The sequence below is a fragment of the Urocitellus parryii genome, chromosome 5 (assembly GCF_045843805.1).
Source record: "Urocitellus parryii isolate mUroPar1 chromosome 5, mUroPar1.hap1, whole genome shotgun sequence".
Classification (NCBI taxonomy): domain Eukaryota; kingdom Metazoa; phylum Chordata; class Mammalia; order Rodentia; family Sciuridae; genus Urocitellus; species Urocitellus parryii.
Window position 1 is genome coordinate 172,292,541 of NC_135535.1, and position 23,282 is coordinate 172,315,822.

At 35.4% G+C, this 23,282-nt stretch overlaps 1 protein-coding gene across 1 annotated transcript in view; it reads right to left on the bottom strand.

The window, feature by feature from the left end:
• The window catches only part of Grid1 (glutamate ionotropic receptor delta type subunit 1), a 707,905-nt gene that overhangs the window by 89,438 nt on the left and 595,185 nt on the right, over positions 1–23,282 (bottom strand). Inside the window, exons 10-12 of the mRNA XM_026397042.2 lie at positions 22,620–22,817; positions 19,298–19,622; positions 17,966–18,104 (exon numbers count right to left, since the gene is read on the bottom strand). Coding sequence (XP_026252827.1) covers positions 17,966–18,104; positions 19,298–19,622; positions 22,620–22,817 — 662 coding nt within the window. The remainder of the gene's footprint in view (positions 1–17,965; positions 18,105–19,297; positions 19,623–22,619; positions 22,818–23,282) is intronic.

The following is a 23,282-nucleotide window of genomic DNA, read 5'->3' on the forward strand; positions in this document are numbered from 1 at the left end:
ATGTAAACCTAAAACTGTTCCAGAAAAGTCCATTGATTTTTTTTTTTTCAAAAAAGAGGAGTTGGGAAAAATACAAGTTTGGGGTTTTCCAACCCCTTGTACATGTCCAGTTTAGTCATAGAGGAGGTTCGGCATCTTCAACATTCACTACAAATGAAGGATGTGGAAGTACTCTCTCTACTTCCTTAAGAACTCAGCCTCTATGTCAGAGGCTGAGGTCAATGGCCTTGATGTTCCTTTGACATGCTGAAGTTCTGGATGTGACATAAGAGAAGCAGGCATGCTCCCATCCCAGGAGCTGAATACCTGCTTGGTCCTCAGGAACCTAACTTTCCCGAACTATGTAATTCTTACTAATATATTATATATTCATAAGCCTGAACAGGAATACAAATTCTACAGCCAGGTTGTGCCTAGGGATGACTTATCAAGGCTATAAAATCTGGATGCTTTCACATAATGAATCTCACTGTTCAAATGTGAAGCAGTACATACATTGCAGACTGAATTTCTCACAATGCCAATGGATCTATTAATACAAGAGCAACAGAAGAATGAAAAGAATTTTAAAAATCGGAAATTGTGGAAAACCTCCAATGTGACCTTTAGAACAAGGTGTCTTGTCAACACTGCCCGGCAGGACACTGATGTGTCCTGACATAAATATCTGTCCTCAAGCTAAAAATAAATTAAAAAGATAAAACCCACAAACAAACAAGCAAACAAAATCCAAGCCAAGCTCTCCTTGCATGCAGAGTTTTAAATAGAGCAAGACCCAAGGAACAGGGGGCACATAACACATGACTTCAGCATTTATAATACTTGGGAATGAAATCTACCAAATTATGCTGTGTCCATGTACAAATATCCATCAATGAATTTTGCTTTCATATATAATTATGAAGCACTAAATAATAATAATGGTAATAATAATAATAATGGTAATAATAATAATAGAAGAGGGGATCAGTAGAATAGAGCAAGTGGATCAGGGAGAGGAAGGAGGGAGGGAAATTGAAGAAAAAGGGGAATGAGACTGAGGAATTAGTGCATATACAAATATGGCATAATGAATCCAACTATTATGTATTACTATAATGCATCAATAAAAATGAAATTAAACAAAGCATAAATTAAACAATGCATCAATAAAAATTAAATTAAACAAAGCATATGTATGAAGTAACCTCTGAATTTGGTTCAGTAATAAATAGGAATTATTGCAGGGATTAGCCTCTATTTGACAAAAATTGACCAATGTACCTTGGGGAAAAAAAAGAAACATTCATAATTCCCTATCTATTACAGTCAGACCTCAGGAATACACAATCCATTACCTTCCAAAGGTATTTATTCAAATTCAAACAAATATGAAACCAAGAAAAGACCTTTTTCTCCCGGAGTAAAATACTGTCTTGAAATATGCTTAAGTTCTTAATCCTACATAGACATAAAAGCACAAGTCTTTCTTCAGTAATTCAATTCATCCAATTAACGCACATATTGGGTGTATACCGTGTCAAGCGCATTGTTAAGCGTTAGTTATTCAAAGAAGAAAACCAACTCAGTCCTTGGATCTATAAATCTACCAAATTCTGCTGTGTCCATGTACAAATATCCATCAATGAATTTTGCTCTCTTAATTTTCATAATTTTGCTTTCATGGAGTTTATTATCTAGAGGTATGGATGCATACCAAACAAAAGCAAGTATATAAATATGTAGCTGCACAACGTAATGTAATTACTGTTAAGAAAAGAAAAAGTCCTAGGGATCTATGCAAGAGAAAAATAAAGAGGGATTATTTAAATTGAAGGTCACTTGGAGGAGATATTTGAGCAGAGACTGGAGGGATGATTCAGAATTGGCAAGGTAAAACGAAGAGAGAAGAGTGTTCTGAAAAGGTAGACTTGTTGATGTGAAGGCCACAAATCAGGAAACTGCCTATGATGTTCAGGGAGCAGACAGAAGCAGAAGAAGAAAGGGTACTAGAAAATGAGATCAGATAAAGCCCGACAGAGAGTCTGCACAGTGCCCTCGCCACGTAATAGCATCTTGAAATCAGATAGGGCTCAGTTTTCATTTTAAAAAATCTTTTCATCATTCCTACTCATTTTCATTTATGTAAAAATATTTTTGCTGCATATTCATACAGAACAGTGGATTTCACAGTAGTATATTTGTACATGAATTTGATAAATTTACCAAAATTTTATATTAATCTTGTCATTTCTATTTTTTAAAAAATCTATTGGAGTTTTGATAGTAATTCATTGAATCTATGGTTCAATTATGAAGATACACCATCTCAACAACACTGAATCTCCTAATCCATGAATACTAGACACATCTCCATTTATTTAGATTTTTCTTAATTTCTAAATAAGAAAAATTTTTCTTAATTTCTAAACATTTCATAGTTTTCAGGGTATAATTCTACACATACTTAGAAAATGTATTCTGTAAAATTATAGTTTTTGACACTATTATAGCTGTTGAGTTTTTATTTTTTGTTTTCCAGTTGTTAGTCACAAATATATACAAGAAGTTTGTTTTTGATATAGTACCTTTGTTTCCCCAACATATGAAAACTTTTTGTTATATTAAAGTTTATTAGATGGTTGGGATTTTCTACAAAAACTACTATGCCCAATAACATACATTTTTATTTCCTTTCAAATTCATATGCCAATTTCTTTCTTTCATTGCTTCTTGCTAAGGTGAGAATCTCTTCTTCTATGCTGTTCTTGACATTGGGAAAAAAGTAGTCAAGATTTCATCATGAAGTATTCATTAGTAGTCAGTACTCTGCTGATTCCCTTTCTTGAGTTGTGGAAGCTTCATTCATTTTTATTTAATTTTAATCATGAATGGGTAATGATTTTGTCATTTGTTTTTCTGCATTAATTGAGATTATCATATGATTTTTAAAATTCTTCTTATGTACATTGTTCTCAAATATTAAAACAAGTTTATTTGTCATGGAAACATAAGATGTATTAGCTTTTATATATATATTACTGAATTCAACCTATTAACATTTTATTGAGGATTTTTAAATCTAAGTTCATGGGAAATATTGGTTTCATAATTTTCTTATATTCTTTTTCTGTTTTTGATATTGAGCTTATGCTAGTTTAATTAAATGTATTTTTTAAAAATTATTTTCTCCTGCTATATTTTCTGGAAGAGTTTATTAGTATTATTTCTTTGTATGTAGGATACATTCAACAGTGAAGCCATCTGGCCTGGAATTTCATGCATGTTTGCCTTCAAAGTGTGTTTGGAGAGAAAATTTTCCATCTCATCTAAGGTACTGAATTGTTGGCATAAAGTTGTTCTAACATTGTCTTATGTATTCTCTTATTATCTAAAGGATACATAAGGAAATTCCCACTTTCATTCCTGATACTGGTAATTTCAGTTCTCTCTCCTTTTCTTGATTAGTCTTGTTTGAGATTTATCAACTTTATTAAACTTACAAAACAACCAATTTTTAGCGTTTCTAATTTTTAATGTTATTGCACACATTTTCTTTATTTCTTCATTTGGTTAAGCTTGTTCATTTTTTTAAAGAGGGAAACTAAAAATCTTGAACTTAAGCACAAAGATATTTTATTCTAATATAGACTTCAAAGCTATAAACTTACCTTCAAGCACTATTTTAACTATAAGCTACATGATTTTGATCTGCTGTGTTTTCTTTATTTAGTTAGAAATATTTAAAAAATTTCTTTTGTATTTTTCCTTTGATGCATGGGTTATTTAGAATTGTTCCACTTAAATCTCACTTAAATTTTCTTAGATTTCTTAGATTATTTTTATTGTTTTCTAATTTAATTGTGATGAAAGAATACACTATAAGATTTTACTCTCTTGAAATTTATCAAAATTTAACTCTGTGACTCAACAAATGGTCTTTCTTAGAGAATATTTTGTGCATAGCTGAAAAAATGTGTATTTTGCAATTTTGGGGTGAATTGTTCCATAACTGTCAACTATGTCAAGCTAGTTGATGCTATTGTTTAGATCTTCTATAGACTTAATGGGTTTTTGTTTACTTGTTATGACAGTTTCTAAGAGAATGAGGTTAAAATTCGACTGCTTTAGAATTTTCTACTTCGAAAAAACTCCCATTATATTTGTCAGATTTTACCTCATAAAGTTTGGTATATACAAATATATAGAATAAATCTTCATAGATATAGAATTGTTGTCTTTCTGGTAAAAATTATTCCTTTTATCATTATGAAATGCCCTTTGATTTCCCTTGTAATGCTGTATGTTATAAAGTCTACTTTATAAACCTTTCTATGCTTCCAATTTGCATGATATATTTTTTACTTTGCTCTTAATCCATCTGTGCCTTTAAGCTTAAAAAGCTTCTATAGAGCATATTTTTCTAGTGTTATAATTGTTAATGATGGAAGGTCAAGTCCCATACCTGTTACTCCATCAAGGTGTTTAGAGAAACTCCCACAATATCTTTTCATGAGTACATTAATGTGCACCACCTTCCTTTTCCAGTTTGTGGTGCCTTAAAGGCAGGAATTGATGTTCTGTTAAAATACATTTTGCAAGATATAGCCAATCATTTCAAGTTTTTTTAATAAATAGAAGCTCTGATTTCCAAGCTAAATATAAATTAAATCACTTGGAGTTCTATTTACATACAAATTCTGACTTAGGAGATCTGAGATGAGCCCTGAGATTCCACTTCATACCTAAGTGATGCTGTTCTATGATTTATGGTACTTGCTAACTCACAGAGTCTTTCATGTCTTCTGTATAAGAGGTTACAAACCTGAATGCCCAAAGGCATGTGACAGGTATGTGAGACTGTGAAGCCAGTAAAGAGAGAGTAGTGGAAACAGGAAATCTAATAAGCAAAAAGACCACCCAAAACATTCAAATTAGAACATATAAAATACTGTGCTATCAAAACACAAATCTAAATTCAGATCATATCCAATTACTTATTATCACTGGTTAGGGTGCTTATTCATATGTTAATTTTAAAAGCAAAATCTTCATATCCAAAATGACAATGATTCATGCATGAACAACCTTTAAATTCAGTCTCCAAGAAGAAATTGATCCATATAGCCCTGGCCATTTCATATTATTCCCCACTTAATCCACATAAATACCTTTTAAAACCTTGACGTAGGCATTATTAAAACCCATCATGCAAAGTGAAATAAGCCAGACTCAGAAAGTCAAAGGTCAAATGTTTCCTCTCATAAATGGAAGCTACCAATGAGGTTCTTCATAGAAATAGAAAAGGCACTCATGAAATTCATTTGGAAAAATAAGAGGGCCAGAATAGCAAAGCAATCCTTAGTAAGAAAAATGAAGCAGGAGGCATCACAAGACCAAACCTTAAATCATATTTCAGAGATATAGTAACAAAAATGGCATGGTATTGGCACCAAAACAAAGACCACTGGTACAGAATAGAAGGCACAAAGACAAATCCACATAAATATAGTCATCTCATACTAGACAAAGGCACCATAAACATACATTGCAGAAAAGATGATCGTTCTGGGGAAACTGAAAATCCATATGTAGCAAAATTAAATTAAATCCATCTCTCACCCTACACAAAACTCAAAGTGGATCAAGGACCTAGGATTTAGACCAGAGACCCTGCGCCTACTAGAAGAAATAGCAGGCCCAAATATCCATCATGTCAGCTTAAGAACCAAATTCCTCAACAAGCCTCAAAAAGCATAAGAAGTAAAATCAAGAATCAATAAATGGAATGGTATCAAACTAAAAAGTTTCTTCACAGCCAAGCAAACAATCAAGAATGTGAATAGAGAGCCTACAGAATGGAAGAAAATCTTTGCCACCTGCACCTCAAATAAAGAGCATTAATCTCCAGGATATATAAAGAACTCAAAAAACTCAACACCATAAAAGCAAATAACCCAATCAATAAATTGGCTAAGGAACTGAATTGACACTTCACACAAGAAGAAATATGATTGGCCAACAAATATATGAAAAAATGTACAACACCTTCTCTAGAAATTAGAAAACTGCAAATTAAGACTACACTGAGATTTCATCTCACTCCAATCAGAATGGCAATTATCAAGAATACAAGTAACAATAAATGATGGTGAGGATGTGAGGGAAAAGGTACACTCATACATTAGTGATAGGAATGCGAATTGGTGCAACCACTATGGAAAGCAGTATAAAGATTCCTCAGAAAATGTGGAATGAACTACCATTTGACCCAGTTATCCCATTCCTCAGTATATACCCAAAGGACTTAAAAATCAGCATATTATAGTGACACAGACACATCAATGTTTATAGCAGTTCAATTCACAATAGCTAAGCTTTGGAACCAACCTAGGTGTCCTTCAATGGATGAATGAATAAAGAAAATGTGGTATATATACACAATGGAATATTACTCCACCACAAAGAAGAATGAAGTTATGCCTTTTGTTGGTAAATGGATGGAACTGGAGACTATCATGCCAAGTGAAATAAGCCAATCCCCCCAAACCAAAGGCCAAATGTTCTCTTTGATACGAAGATTCTAACACACAAAAAGCAGGCGGGATAGAAGTTCATTGGATTAGACAAAGGGGAATGAAGGGAAAGGAAGGGGGATGGGAATAGGAAAAACAGTAGAATAAATCAAACATAACTTTCCTATGTTAACATATGAATAGACGACCAGTGTAACTCCACATCATATACAACCACAAGAACTGGGAATTATAATCCATGTATGTTAAATATGTCAAAATACATTCTACTGTCATGTATAACTAAAAAGAACAAATAAAAATTTTTAAGAAACAAAAAAGTAGAAGCTAGACCAAAATAAGGGGAAAAGAGGGGAGAATCCTATAGAAATATAAGGAACATCAGTGGAATATAGGAAGAGGAGACAGGGAAAGAGAAGGGACAAGAGAGGAAGGAATGGTGGGATGAAATTGACCAAATTATGCTATTTACATATACGAATATGAGACAGTGAATATCACCTTATATCCATCTATAAAGCACCAATTAAAAGCAACATTAAATAAATAGTAGAGTATAGGAAGGGGAACATGGGGAGGCATGAGGGTAGAAAAAGGGAAAGTGCTAGGGATAAATGTGAAGTAAATCATATGCCATGAATGTATGATTATATCAAAATGAACTGCTATTATGTATAACTATAATGTACTAATACAAATATTAAAATAATTCTAATGCAAAAATAAATAATTTTTAAAAAATATTAAAAGAAAACATATATTTCTTTAAAATGTATCTTTAAAATATCTTTATTTATTATTATTACTATTTTTCTATGTGGTGCTAAGGATCTAACCCAGTGCCTCACTCTTTCAAGGCAAGTGCTTTACAGTGAGCTACAACTCCAGCCCCTATATATTTCTTTTTATCATAAGACTTTCACTTATCAATGTACACTTAAGTTTTCTCCATGTCTTTTCATGTCTTGATTGCTTCTTTCTTTCTAGTGCTGAATAATATTTCATCATCCGAATGTACCACGGTTTACTGATCCATTTATCTATTAAAGAACATCTTAGTTGTTTCCACATTTGGAGAATTATGATTAAAGTTATAGTAAAGATCCACATACATATTTTCCTATGGTTACGCTTTCAACTAACTTAGGGGAAGACCAAGGAATGTGACCGCTATATCATTCAGTAACAGTTTTGTAAGAAACTGCCCAACTGTCTCCCACAGGTTCTAGATCACAAGCAATGAATAAGGATTACTGTTACTTCACATCCTCACCAGCATTGGGTATTGTCAGTTCTTTGAACTGTGACCATTCTAGTAAGTGTTTTGTGGTATACCATTGTTGTTTTACTTTGCAGTCCTCTAATGACATATAATGCTAAGCATCTTTTCACATGCTTGCTTGCCATTTGAATATATTCTTTGGTGAGATATCTGTTTAGATATTTGGCTCATGTTAAACGAGTTGTTTTTCTTTTTGTTGACATTTTAAGAAGTTTTAGGTATATTTTGGGTAGGGGTCATTTATTTTTATATGTAATTTCCAAAGACTCTCCAAGTCTCTGACTAGTCTTCTTATTTCCTTAAGAGTCTTTCACAAAAGTTTGAAATTTTCATGAAGTCCAACTTATCAATGTTTTCTTTTATATATTATGTTTGTGCTGTTGTGTTAAAGAAGTCATTACCAAACCCAAGGCCATCTAGATTTACAGCCTATCACAAGACATCTGCAAATAATGTTACAACATTTAAAATAAAAAAGTTTACAGCAAGTTCTGTGTGCATAAAGATTATATCTTTACATCGAGATGAATAGAAGGAAAACTACCTTGAATTCAGATTTTAGGCCCCCACCCACAAAGTCATGTGGATTTGTGGGCATGAGACAAAAGTGTGTTTACAGATTACTCATCTCCCTTTATCTGACTAAAAGGATTTACCTGTAGGAAGCATTTGATTATTTTAACTTACAAATCTGATGTTTACAAATTCAGTGAGCAAATGAAAAAGTGCCTTACACTGACATTTACCTCGGTCTCCCTAAGTTGCCCATATAGAAACAATGTATAAGAAAGGTCAGGTGACTAACGTCATCCAGCTGGTCGGTCCCAGTCCCACAATGGAGCACCCAGTCACTACACTATCATCTTCAGTTCCACATCTCCTAGCCAAGCTGCCTCAGCCACAGGAACCCCAATTCCAGTTTCCTGAACTACCAAGGTCCTCATCAGCAACCGCAATAAGCAATCATATTTTATATTTCTAGGGCTCTATCCCTATTCCAGGTTATTTTATGAGCCCTAATCCTGTGAGAGAGATCTTACTCTTTCCTCCTATGTATAGATAAGAAAAGAGATGTTAAATGATTTTTACAAGATCATGCAGCTAGTAAGAGGAAAAGAGGATTTGGATCCAGTCAATTTTCAGGGTCTATGCTCATGACAGCTGCACTGTGTTGTCTGAGTCACAACGCCCCTGCTTTCCAACATCCTCTGAATGTGATCCCTCTGAATGGAGAATGCTACTCAAAAAAGGATTTTTAACCACAACATTTTCTAAGTGCAAGCACTGATAAAATTAGGTGCCTAAATCAGGCAGGATGGTGCACTCTTGGTAATCCCAGTACCTCAGAAGGCTGAGGCAGGACAATCACAAGTTCAAGACCATCCCGAGCAACTTAGTGAGACCCTGTATCAAAATTAAAAATAAAAGGGGCTGGAGATATAGCTCTATGGTAAGGTGCCACTGAGTTCAATCCTCTGTACAGAAAAAGAAAAAAGGAAGAAAGAAAGAAAAAAGGTAAATTGCCTGTGGTGTCCAGTGACTTCTCAATGCCAACTTTTTCAAATGACTGCTGTCATCATGGTAACAGGTGAATATCTATTAGTAACTGTCATAAAGATTAAAGTAAATTTCAAAGATTTTGAGTGAATCAAAAGTGAGATATGCCCTCCTCCATGAGTGAACCTATTCCAAACGAAAAGGTAAAAATTGCTTAAAGTAATTGTTAAGTACATCCTTGTCCTTTAGGAGATTTTATACTCTCTTGGATGCAAGGATTTTCTGTGCCTTCAAAGGAAGTTCAAAATACTAGGAGAGTCATTATGAACCATAGATATGGATAGGTTGGAATATAATTATTATCAAATGGTCATATATTAGTGTGAAACTTTAAGGTTGAAGATTCCTTGGGTTAATAAGAAAGATGCTAACAAAGAAGAACAAATATCTATCCTGTCAGATACCTACTGAAATGACCAAACAAGGTTTTAAGCTACAGGGAATCATGTATCATGAACAACAACAACAAAATGCTACCCATTATCAGACGCTTTGAGAGATTTCTGGAGGGGAGAGCAGAAAATTATGAGAAACTAAAATTTATCTTACTTTGAAAATGCATCATCTCAAATGGATTTCCTTTTATATCCACAGAGAAAAAGAAGTTTAAAGTAGTAACAATGAAAAGCCCCTGGGTTCCTCTTGGCACTGCTGGGTAAGGTATGCAGTTCATTGCATTTGTCTTTGACAACTAGTACTTTGTCTGTTAACTGTAGAAAATAGTAATGGCATGGAGGAGGTTAGGAAAAACTACATTGTGACTTTTTTTTTAACTACTGTAAAGGATGGATCAATCAGAATGTTAGAGACAGAAAGTTTGTGATTGAAGCAAAAAGCTCAAAAGGAAAATTTTCCACCAGTTACAGTACTAGTTGTGGCAATGTATATCATAGTATTCACCTGTACTCACAAACTCAGGTTAAGATTGGAAAGGATGACTCTAATGGCAGCCAGGTTTACTGCTAGGAGATCCAAGGAGAACCTTCCTGCCTGACCAGGGAAAGAAATCTAAGGAAACCAAATAGCAAAGGAAACTACCCAACAAAGACAACATGGAGACACAAAGAAAAGTTTCACATAAAAGAGATAATATACAAATTTGGCAGAAGAATAAAGTGAAGAATAAAGTGTTGGAAAAACATATGCTAGAGAAAATGTAAGATTTTAGAAAATATTTTCTGAAAGGTACATCCACTATATCAAGGATCCTCTATAGCAAAATTAAAAATGAAGTCCATAAAACTGTGGCTGAGAAATAAAAGATGTACTAGAAGAGTTAGAGGGAGAAAGAACAAAGGGGAAATTTAAATACATAAGTAGAATTCATCTAGTCATTAACACTGCTGAGAGGCATATGAAGACTAGAGGAGATCTCATCAGAAACACAGAAGACAAACTGAGAAACTCCCCCAGAATGAAAAAAAAAAAAAAAGAACAAGAAGATGAATTGAAAGCCATCAGAGAGAGAGAGTTTAATAGATTTGGAGGAAGAGTTAATGTTCCTGGAAACAAGATAAGGGTAAATGGGATAGAAATAATATGAAAAAGACTCACTAGATGACAAAATTACTGAGCCAAAGCCCAAGTTTCTTTTTGCATATAAAAAGGACTCACAGAATTCTAAGCAGAATTAATGGCACACAGACTCTTTAATGAATATTGGTGGAACTTTTTAAATCACAAAAGAGAAAGCATATGACAGGGGAAGAAGAAATAGAGGAGGAAGAGAGGAAGAAATAAATGGAGAAGGAGAACCGGAGGAGAAAGGGAGAAGTCGATGAGGAGGAGGAAGAAGAGAAGAGGAAACAGAAGAGAAGTGAAAGAAAGAGATGGAGGATGAAAGGAGAAGAACAGGAAAGGGGAAGGGAGGAAGGAGAAAGGAGTGGAGAAGGAAACGGTGAGCACTTGCTTCTCCATAGTATTACCCACAGAGAGGAGGCACAAGAGCAAATTCTACAGAATATTAAGAGGAAAAGTTGTGACACCAGAATATTATACCCAGCTAAGTTTTAATTCACATGTAAAAGCAACAGAAAAAGATTCTCAGATATGCTTAGAAATTATATTATTAGGTAGATTGCTCAAAACGTGACTCTAGCTTATCAAAAATAATCAAAATAAATAAAATACACTGAATGGCTAAATCATTGTGTGAAGAAGCATTCAACAAGCATTAAAATCATTCAAAAGTATAATTCAGTCTAAATATTAACCATAAATATTAGTGGAATAAAATAAAAGAGTATAAATGCCAAATATATAACTTACAGATGCCTTAAATTATTTTTAAAGGATCTAAAAGAAAGAACCATGTAGTAAACTGAATCTAAAAATATATCAACAAAAGTTATTAAATGAGTAGAAAACAGAGAAGACAAAAAAATTACACTGGCATCATCGTAAATAAGGAACGAGATGAATGTATGGTTTCACTGTTGATTCTGAAAGAGATGTAGAGGTGCATATATTTTTAAGACTAAAGAAAGCTATTGAAGGCTAAAAGAAAATATTTGACTCCAAGGGGGATGGGGAGAACCATTCAATAATAATGTTAACAGAATGCTAAACTCCATTAAAATAGTTTAAAATGCACAAGTTAAATGATAAAAGATCAAATATATTTATATTACAATAACTGCCAGTGGTTAAACATTCTCCTTAGTAAGACAAGATTAATAAAATTGGATCCAAAGCCAAATGCTGATTTTAAGAAAAATAGTTAAAGCACAGTGATTCAAATTTGCCAAATGTTTTTTTTAAGGAACACATAAAAATAACAAACAAAAGGAGTCATATCACTTTTCAATAAAGCAGGATTTGAGTTATATAACATTAATTTGAAAATGACAATTCCTTATTGATAAAGAATAGAATCTTACTGAAATTGTGAGTTACAATATACATAAGGCAAAAATCTGATAGAAATAAAAGTTGGACTCGGATGCAAACAGACAAGTCAATTTCTGGCATGTTAACTAGGATAGAAGTTAAAATAGTTAAAATAGCAGGGACTGTGGTTGTAGCTCAGTGGTAGAGCACTTGCCTAGCATGTGAGAGGCACTGGGTTCTATCCTCAGCACCACATAAAAATAAATAAATAAAGGTATTAGGTCCATATACTAAAAACTATATTAAAAATAGTACTAAGTAGAAGATTCAAAAGAAATGAAAATCATGGTGATGGATTAAAAAAAACTAATAAAAGCAAAACTGAAAGATTCACTTAAAAATAAATAAGTTCACTCAAAAACCATTAGGTGTACCATGTGCAGAATTCTCTATGCTTTGTGAGGTAAGAAGTTATCATCCTTTAATGAAAAAAAAAATGAGACATGAGGTGATTAATTGCTTCTCAATTGACAAGAAAACAACAACAACAAAAGTTTGAGCCCTGACAGGCTAACTTTTAACCTGTACAATTAACTGGCTAACTGGGTCCTCTGACAGACAATAGGATCTACTGGGAGGAACTGGGAAGGAAAGCAAATACCCAAGCCTCAAGATGAAAAAGGAAAAAAATAAACATGTACATATACATATACAAATACAAAAGAAAAAAGAAAACATAATAAAATGGTGTTTCATCCAACAATTTTAAACAAGAACTAAAATGATGGAGATGAAACAGAAATAAAGAAGCACAGTTTTATGCAACATTAAAATGAAGTTTGTATCAATCCAGAAGAGACTGTAACTATAATGCTCAAAGCAAACCTAAGAACAGAATTAAATACCATACCCCTGAACAGTCAGTGGGTCAAAGATGAAATACAAAGAAATGTTTTAAAAAAATATCTTGAGACACATGGAAATGGAAACACAAGAGAACATAAATTATGGGATGCAGCAATAACAGCTCCAAGAGAGAAGTTAATGGTGAGATAAAAACTAGATCAAGAACAAAGAAAGACCTCTAGTAAAAACCTAAATCTGTAGCTAAAAAACTCCAAGAACTGGAAAAGGAAAAAGAACAAAATGAGTTCCAATTTATCGGAAAGAAGAAAATAGAGATCAGGACAGAAATAAATGAAAGAGGGACTAAGAAATCAATAGAAAAGATCAATGAGACTAAAAAAATGGCTTTTTCAAAAAATAAAATTAACATTCCTTTAGGTATACTATGAAAAAAAGAAAAGTCAAATAGATAAAATAAATGAAAATAGAGATAATTGATACCACAGAAGTACAACGGTCATAAGAGATAACTGTGAACAATTATACACCAATAAAATGAATAACCTACAAGAAATGGGTGAATTCCTAGAAAAATGTAACCTACGAATGTGGTTACAATCAATTGATCTTCTACAGAGTTGCCAAAAACATACAATGGGGCAAACAGCTTTCATTAAAAGGCATGGAACAAACTGGGCATCCAGTTGCAAAAGAAAGAAAATAGAATCTCATCTTATACCATATGTAAAAATTAAATCAAAATGAATAAAAGACTTATTCCTAGACCTAAAACCATAAACCTTCCAAAGGAAAATATAAAGGGTAAGTAAGGTTTTTGGTGTTGGTCTGGGCAATGACTTTTTTAGATAGGATCCCAAAAGTATAGACAACAAAAGCAAAAATAGACCAAAAAAGAAAAAATTTCCATCAAACTAAAAATCTTCTACCCAGCAAACTGTCTACAGAGTGAATAAACAATCTATGTAAAGGGAGAAATATTTATAAATCATATATCTGATAATGCATTAATATCCATAATATATAACAATTCAATAGCAAGAAAATGACCTAATTAAAATTGGGCAAAAGATCTGAATAGACATTTCTCAAATCATATACAAATACCAATAGTTACACAAAAAATGTTCAATATTACTAGTTATCAGATAAATACAATCAAAACCTAATAGGTATAAGATGATAGCTCAATGAGCTATCATCTTATACCTATTAGAATGGCTCTTATGAAGACGCTAAAATACAACAAATGACATCTAGGATATAGAAAAAGGAACGCTTGTACACTATGTGTGAGAATGTAAACTGGTACAGCCATTATGCAAAATGTTACAGAGTTTCCTTATAAAGTACATAGAACTACTTATGTTTTAGTTATCTCATTTCTTAGCATATATCCAAATGAAAATAAGTCAATATTTTGAAGATCAATATTTGAAGAGATATTTGCACTCCCATGTTAATGGAAACATTATTCACAATGGCCAAGATATGGAACCAAACTAAGTTTCCATCCATGAATGAATGGATAAAGAAAATGTGATATATATGTAATCACATTAACATATATATGTAGTTATCTATAATCATATGTATATGAAAGAAGTATATGTGTGTGTTTGTAAAATGTCATTTGTAGCAACGTAGATGAGCCTAGAGGACATTATGCTAAGTCAAACAAACCAGGGATGGAAAAACATGCTATTTGATCTCACTTAAAAGTGGCATCTGAAAGTTGAAGTCATATAAATAGAGAGTAAAATGGTGATTGCCAGCAACTAGGGGCAGGAAGTGGAATAGGCACAGACTTTTCTTTAGGTAGGGTGAATAAGCTCCGAAGATCTAATGTACTGCATGGTGACTATAGCTAATAATACTGTATTTTTACTTGAGATTTGCTAAGACAGTAGATCTTAAAGGTTCTGTAATGGTCAATTTGAATTGTCAACTTGATTGGATTAAGAGATATCTAAGATTAAGAGGCTTCTGGGTATGTCAATGAAGGTATATCCAGGAATGATGGGCATGTGGGATAGGGAACTGAAGTGGAGACCCTCCCTAAGTGTGGGCAGTATTGTCCAACAGGTTGGAAGTTTAGAAGGAATAAAATTTGGAAGAACAAGGAAGCAGCAGCTGATGCAAGCTTGATTCTTCTTGAAAGGCTACTGTAACTGAGGATATCAGACTCTTTGCTCCTCCATTCTTCCAAAGCAGACTCTGCCAGTGATTCTCCAGGGAGTTTCCAGAAACTTTTGGGCTCGGACTGGGGTTACACCATTGATCCCTCTTGTTCTGAGGCTTCAGTCTCTGGAACTTTAGAGCTACTGGTTCCTCCAAGTTCTCCAGCCTGCAGATGGCCATTGTGGACTATCCAGCTTCTGATTGTGTAAGCCAATTTAATAAATCCCCTTTTTATATTCATACTTCCTCTTGATTCTGTTCCTTTAGAGAACAGAACTAATACAGATTTGTACCACATCTATGCACACACACACGCTAAAGGATAAGCATGTAGGCAATAATAATGTTTCTTAGCTTCTTTTTTAGTAATTACTTCATAGTTTCTACATTGGGAATAGCCTTTTCAACAAATGGCATTGGAGTATTTGGGTATCCATAAACAAACAAACAAACAAAAAAAAACACCTTCAATCTAAACCTCAGTTTTTAAACAAAAATTAATTCAGAACTGATTGTACATGGACATGAAAAGTGTAACAAACATTTTTGGGTGGTAGGAATAGGAGATCTTCAGAGTCTCAGGCCAAAGACTTGACACAAAAAGCATGATTTATGAAAGAGTAAATTTCTAAATAGAATCTCATTGAAATTGAAGCCTTTTCTTCCTGTGAAAAACCCTGTTAAATTGGAAAGGCATGCTACAGAGTGGGAGAAAATACCTGGAAATCACAAATCTGGCAAAACGCTACTATCAAAAATGTATAAAGAAATTTTAAAATTCAACAGAAATCATCAAACCAATTAGAAAATAGGAAAACTACAAAAATATCTATTTCACTGAAGCAAATGAGCATATGAATAGGTATTGAACATCATCAGTCACTAGAGAAATGCAAATTAAAAACAAAATGAGCTTTCACTCCATACCTATCAAAATAGTAAAATGAAAAATAGTGACAACATCAAATGCTGGCAAAGATGCAGAGAAATAAGATAACGACTATATCATTGGCAGAAATGTAAAATGGTACATTCTGGAACGCAGCTTTGTAGTTTCTTATAAAACTCATCAATTATCATACAACCTAGCAATTGAGCTCTTGAGTATTCATTGCATGTAAGTGAAAACATGTTTGCACAAAAACCTGCACACAAACACTCATATCAGCTTTATCCATAATTGCCCCAAACTGCAAACAACCCAGATGTCTTTCAGCGGGTGAATGGTTTAACAAGCTGTGGTACATGGGATACTACTCATCAATAAAAAGCAATGAACTGTGAATATACACAACAACTTGGATTAATCTCTAAGAAACTATGCTGAGTGAAACATTCACAGCTGAAAGGTATAATTCCATTTATATAAAGTGCGAAATGACAAGGTTTTAGAAATGTAGGAAGACCACTGGTTGCCAGGGGTAAGGGACCTGGTGGGAGAGAAAGAAATGGTAAGGAGGTGGGTGTGGTTATCAAAGCATTAAGCAAGTTTCCCTTGAGTGATGGAACTCTTCAGTGTCTTTACTGTGATAGTGGACACACAAGTTTATACAGAACCAAATACAGGCACAGGTGCATGCACACAGAGTAAAAGTAAAGCAAAATATGAATGAAATCAGTCAAATGTATAGTGTCAATATCTTAGTTATGATATATAATATATGCAATATGATGTATAATGTAATACATATAATACAGAATTTTGCAAAATGCTATATTGGGGAAAACTACGTAAAAGATCTTAGGAGACCTCACTGGGTTACTTCTTATGACTCCTTGTGAATATATAATTATCTCAGTAAAAATGTCTATCAAATAAAATATAATATCATATTTGTTATCAAATCATAATCTAGGAATTTGAACTCTTTTAAATAGGCAGTTGGGAGCCATAGAAGCCAGTGAGTATGGGTGACTTGATAAAGCCGCCCATCCAAAGGACCAGTGTGATGACAGCAAGGGCAGCATTATATCACATATGATGGATTCAAGGAGATGCTACAAAAGGCAGGAACTCTGAAAACCACAACAGGGCTCAAGCGAGAGATATCATTGAAGCCAATATTGAACCCAGTAAAATGCAGAAAAGGTAATTTCCTATAGTCATTTGGCAACCACGTATCTAATGCACATTCACTTTCCAAGTTCTTTGTAATTAACACAATATTTGGGAATCTGATCATAAAATAAAATCATTTCCAAGTGTTATTTCAGTACGTTAAATTCATTCTTTTATGCCATAGTTTTAACATTTTGTAAGAAAAACGGAGGGAAAATTTAGCCAATTTGAATAATAATTTTGTGAATGTAAGCAAAAATAAGTGTTCTAATTTAAGATGTTTGAATATTTGAAAAATATATTAGACTTGTGATTTTAATTAATTTTAACTAAATGTTGGTAAAATTTTTGATTAAATGAGTTTGCAATCAATGTTTAAATGTCTGAGGAAATTTAATTTGATAATTTTAATGTTTTATTAGTTTTGTAAGCAGTATTTAAATGTTCAGACGGATATTATTTCATGATTTTATACATTTATGTAAGTGTGCAGAAATAAAATACAAGAAAGAAGCTCTTCTCATGCACTATATATTCTGATCATCCAATTGCCATTTTGGAATCTGAGTCTACCTCTGCCTCCAGGTTCTCTATGACACAAGGCTACCCTCAACAGAGTTATAAGCTTTTAAGGCATTTCAGAGCGGATGCTCCCAGACTGAGGAGGAACAGACTTACCTTATAGGATTGTCCATCCTGGACACTGTGAGAAAGGCAGCAAGATTGGCTGTGTAGGAGGAGCACACGATGAGGGTGAAGAGCCACCAGCTGCCCATCACGATGCGCATGGCCACGGAGTTCACCGAAGATTCCCCACCTGCAGGAGGCAGGCAGAGTGGATTGGCCAGTGCTTCCACGCTGACTCCCATATCCAGGGAGATGCTCCCCCCTGTGGCCAGGGACACAGACTGGTACTGATGATGCTCTGGGGATCAGGGGAGTGACTGCCAGCTGGGCATTTCCTTTTAGGAAAGGATCCTAGAGCCACCAATCTTAGAAAGGGACAGAGGACCACAAAAGACAGAAAAGTTAGGATTGGCCTCTAGTGATGGGAAGTTTGTCAAAACACCAAGGATAGAATTCTGAACAACAAAATCTTCCAGTTAGAAGATTCTGCCTCACAGTGGAAAGCACTTCCAGGGCTGAAACCTGTGAGGTCCCTTTGCAATTTCAAAGTCACATAGAGCAGACTCTAGGAATTCTGTAAATATAGAATTACTTCCAACCTGGAGGGTTCCCAGCTTTCTTTTAAACCAGAGAAATGAGATATACCATATCACTTTTATTAATATTCAGCCCTCGCTAGATGATTTTTTTTTTCCCTAGGATTCTCAGAAATCATTGCATGTAACTTTCAGTAAGAAGCTGCCTCTTTGAGGCCAATTATTTCTCTTTGGTCCCTTAGGTGATAGCAAAAGAAGGCTTCTCCCTGCCTATTCTCCTTATATAACCTTGCAAAGCTTTTGCCATGGTGCAAACAGGGCCAAGACTTACATTAAGAACTTTGCAATTTGTCGTTTCCAGTCGAAATTGCAAAATCCTATAACTCACTGCTGGATAGAAGAGCTATCCAGACCTCTCAAAGATTGGAGACTTCATATCTCAAGAATGGCTGGAGTACTGCTTAAATGATTGCAACACAACTGTGATTTTTTTTTTCCATTAAGGCTTCAAATTTAAGCAAGCTTCAGAGTTTCATTTGACAGCCTCATGTGCATAGCAATCAATCTAATGTAGGAGGGGGAAAAAGTGCAAAGCAGAACTCCGAAGTTAATTTTATCTAAAGTGGAGAATCAGGACTTGAAGTTGAGTTCCTTCTTGTCATTTCATTTAATTTCTATCTGATATTACTTAGAGGAATTGGGTGCAGCAAGGTATTAGCACTGTCCTAGAGAGCTTAAATAAGATTGCATTTAAAAGGACTGGTGAAATGCATCTCAACAGTTTGCCAATGGATAAGTTCTTCCAGGCCCCTGGCGTTATTCAGACATCAGGAAGCCCAGAAGGTACCTTGCTGGACAAAGGCTCCATAGACGATCCAGATGGCACTGTGCAGGGTGGCAGAAGCGGAAGGTCGAGGCTGGGTAGCACTCTGAGCCCTCACGGCCTGTATCCGGTTCAACACAAATATCAACACACCAACCACAGGAATGGCTGCCGCGATGCAGGCCCACACCGCAAAATCAAATGGTGCAAAAAGGGAGAAGATGCTGATTTTCTCCTCGGGCTTCTTAATCAGAATCCCCACCGAGTAGTCCATGTACCGCTTGCTGAAATCCACAACGCTCTCCCTTTCCGGGGTGATGGTGATGGCAGAGATGGCCAAGTCTGCCCTCTGAAAGGCAAAACAGCTCATCAGAGGGCAATCCTGAGCTCACTGTGGGGTTCCATCCTACATTGAGGTCCATCCTCTGCCCTTGAAGTGGTTCTGTTCAGGGGAAATAGATTTGAGAGCTGACACCCTGGGACTTTGGAGATGGGAAGGAAATTCCAACACTGCATTATCTATTACCTCTTTCACCTCACAAATTTCTGTCCCCAGACTTAAAACTCCTAGGAAGTTTTTCTGGAGAATAGAGCCCATTAAAGCACCTTCATTCTTCTGAGTTGTCATGTTTCTTCACTTTCTTATCATTTCCCTTAGCAAACTTGACCTCTTTTATTTGCTTGTATTTCCTTCTACCTTCTACCCAGAAGACCTTTCTTTCTTCTTTTAGACTTGACTGCATCCTCCCTACAGCAAGGCCATAGGCATACCCCATTTCCCAAACCTCTCCTAACGCCTTTATTCCACCCTGATCTCTCTTATTCGGTGAGTTGTACCACTACGTTGAATGTCACAAACTTATCAGTCCCTGATTGTTTTATATACAAACTCTACACCAGAAGGTAAAATCCTCCAAGAACAGAGTTGTAAAGTACATATGTCCAACCCCCACCATCCTTACCTCAAGGCCTGCAGCCACATGGGCTGATCCTTACCGGAGTAAAGCCATGTATTGAAGGGTATCTCTGAGCACATCATACTGTGGCTTGAAAATTACCTTCTAAGACTTTTGCTTTCCAAAAAAAGCCTTCATTTTCAAAATAGACAAGTCTATATTAAGATGGAACCAAACTAAAGGTGAAGCTGCTTGCTTTGTTGGAAGTTAAGAGCCCATGCCACCTACATGAGTGAATGGCAGGTGACAAGGGGACCTAGAATCCCATTTTTGATTGCACAAGCCCTGAAAGGCACAACTGTCATAGTCAGCATCCTAATCTTGGCATCAGTAGAAGCAGGTGTGTTTTGGAAAGACTAGTTATGACCATTAATCCAACCTACATGCTCAAGTCAAGGAAATGCGCATGAGTATTTGTATGTCTTAACATATGGGCTAGAGGGGAAGATATACTGAGATCCTGAGCTGAAATCCAAGAAAAATCTAGAGGGAAAAAATGTTGGAGGTAACTATGTGAGAGTATGTCTGGTTCTTGCCTCTCTTATCCAAAACCCCAAATCCAGCAATTTCTTTTAGGACTATGAGAGTTTGGAACATATTTAACAACTGAGAAGGAGGTTTAGTAGAGCAGGTAGTTTCCAATATGAGAAGGAGAAAAACTAATTTATGAAACAAGGTTTAGAAGAGGCATAAGGAAATCAACTCATATGACATGGGTGGAGGGGTTGATCCTTAACAAGGGAGAGATATCCTCTCCCCAGACAGGAGAGAGAAGATACCTGCAGATGTGCATAGGAAATAGAAGAAGAATTCCATGTCCAGAAGTCTCAATTTCTTTCCCCAATGTTGGAGCAGGGAGTACAATCTTTACTTGTTTTTAGTTGAAAAGGACAGAAAATTATTAGGTAGTTTGAAGAAAAAGGTCCCATTCTCTGAGGGACATAAGCAAGGGATTCAGCAAAAGACAAGCAACGGGGTAAAGGCCCAGCTGGGTTTGAGATCACACATACTGAATCTGGACAGATTTGTGATATTCTTCTTCAATTATATGCAGAAACCTGAATGTCCAAGTCAAGAAGGTAGATAATAAAGTTAATCTGGGATTTGGGTGCAATAAGAAATCAAGAACACAGGGAAGTACAAGGGAGAGTTATCAAAGAGCTTTATAGATCAGCCATGAAGGATACGTGAGGCAAGATGGCTGCAATATCAGAAAGGCACAGAAACTTCAGGGAAGGATGTACCTCAAATACTCAGGCCAAGTGAAAAGAAACAGAAGCAAAGGACCATGTATGATATGCCTGTACTTATATGAAATGGTCCCAATGGCAACTTTACAGAGAAAGTGAGTAGACTGAGGTTTGTCTAGGTCTGGGGAGGGGAAAGGCACAAACTGTAAATAGGTATGAAAGAGTGCAATTGGGTAATGGAAATTCTCTAAAACTAGATTATGGTGGCAGTTACACAACTCAATACATTTAGTAAACATCATTGAATTATACATTCAAAATGGGGAAATTTAAAGTATCTAAATTCTGTCACAATAAATTTGTTTTTAAAAAAGATCAAGAGAAATTGGAGAGATTTGTAGGCTTAGAAATCAAAGATCTTCAATAGAGAAAAGGAAGCAGGGAATGGGGAGAGGGAAGGGGAAAGAGAGGTACTGGGGTATAAATTAGAGCAAGATATATTCATCTCATGCCTTTTATAATTATATCAAAATGGATTCTACTGTCACGTATAACTAAAAAGAACCATTTTTTTTTTTTAAAAAAAAGCAAAGATCTTGTGTTTTAGAAGTAAAGCTCCCAGTCAGGACAATAAGTTATGGCCACCGTGTTGGAGACAGCAGGTGGTCTATAAGATGCTAACAAGATGCATGGGAATGGGCACAGGAATGAAGCCCAGCAAGTCAAGGGAGGTAAGGAGAAGATGCTGGAGAATGCCATACCACCAACATTTAGCAATGTAGACACATGCACACACTCATTCACACATGAAAACTTACACATTCATGTGCACGTGGTCTATGAGGAATAGGAGGATAAGTACTCACTAACACCCACAAGGAAGAGCTACGTTTCTACTTCAGCTCAAGTGTAAGGGTGGGTTTCTTGAAGGGTGTGTTACAGAGCAGTTGTATTGTAGTGGATAGAATTCAAAGGAATGAGAGCAAAGGGCGGGAGGGAAAACAGAGTGCTAGGGAATGAGAAGGTAGATGCAGAAAGAGGTATAACAGGGAGGGTGGGGAGAAAGAGAAGCTGTCAGTGAGTGAATAATGGCAACTGTTTAGTTCGTCCCAAAGGTCCAACTGTATCATGGGCCAGGTTATGATATTTCCCCAGAGACACTAGAGTGCTGCTCTTCATGGACCTGTTTTGGGGACCTACCTTGCTGATGAGCTCCCCGATCATTCCATTCCAGGAGGTGTTATGGAGCTGGTGACCGTACCTGCCGTCAGGAGCCTGGTAAATCTCATATTTGAAGCCCAGGGCCTTGGCCAATGCATCCAGGACATCTATGGAGAACCCTTTGTAGCGCTTGGGCTGTCCAAGGATATTCTCAGCCACCATCACAAAAGGCTCTTCCTGAGGACAATAAGATGAATGTTCTTCAATTAAATAATGGGTCCACTAACATATATTTCCATGGTATTGTTAGAGACACCAATCATAACTTTAGAATGCTAATATTGGGGCTAGGGGTGTAGCTTGGTGATAGAGTACATGCTTAGCATGTAGAAAGCCCTGGGTTCATTCCCAGCACTAATAATGATAATAATAGAATGCTGGTATTTACCAATTTCTATCTGAAGGCTAAACTCCTCTGCCCTATTCTAAAACAGTTTATGGACGGTCAAGGTACAGTGGACAATCACTCCAATGCGAAGGACAACAAGGAGCAGTAGAAATTTAATTGTCCTGTGTATGTCATCTTAGGCTCTGCACAAATCCCCAGCTCCCAGAATAACATAGTGTGTTTCATTCCTTCATTTATAACATTCACGCTGAACCAGGACTCTGTTCTTAGGAAATACCATAATTCTATGGGAG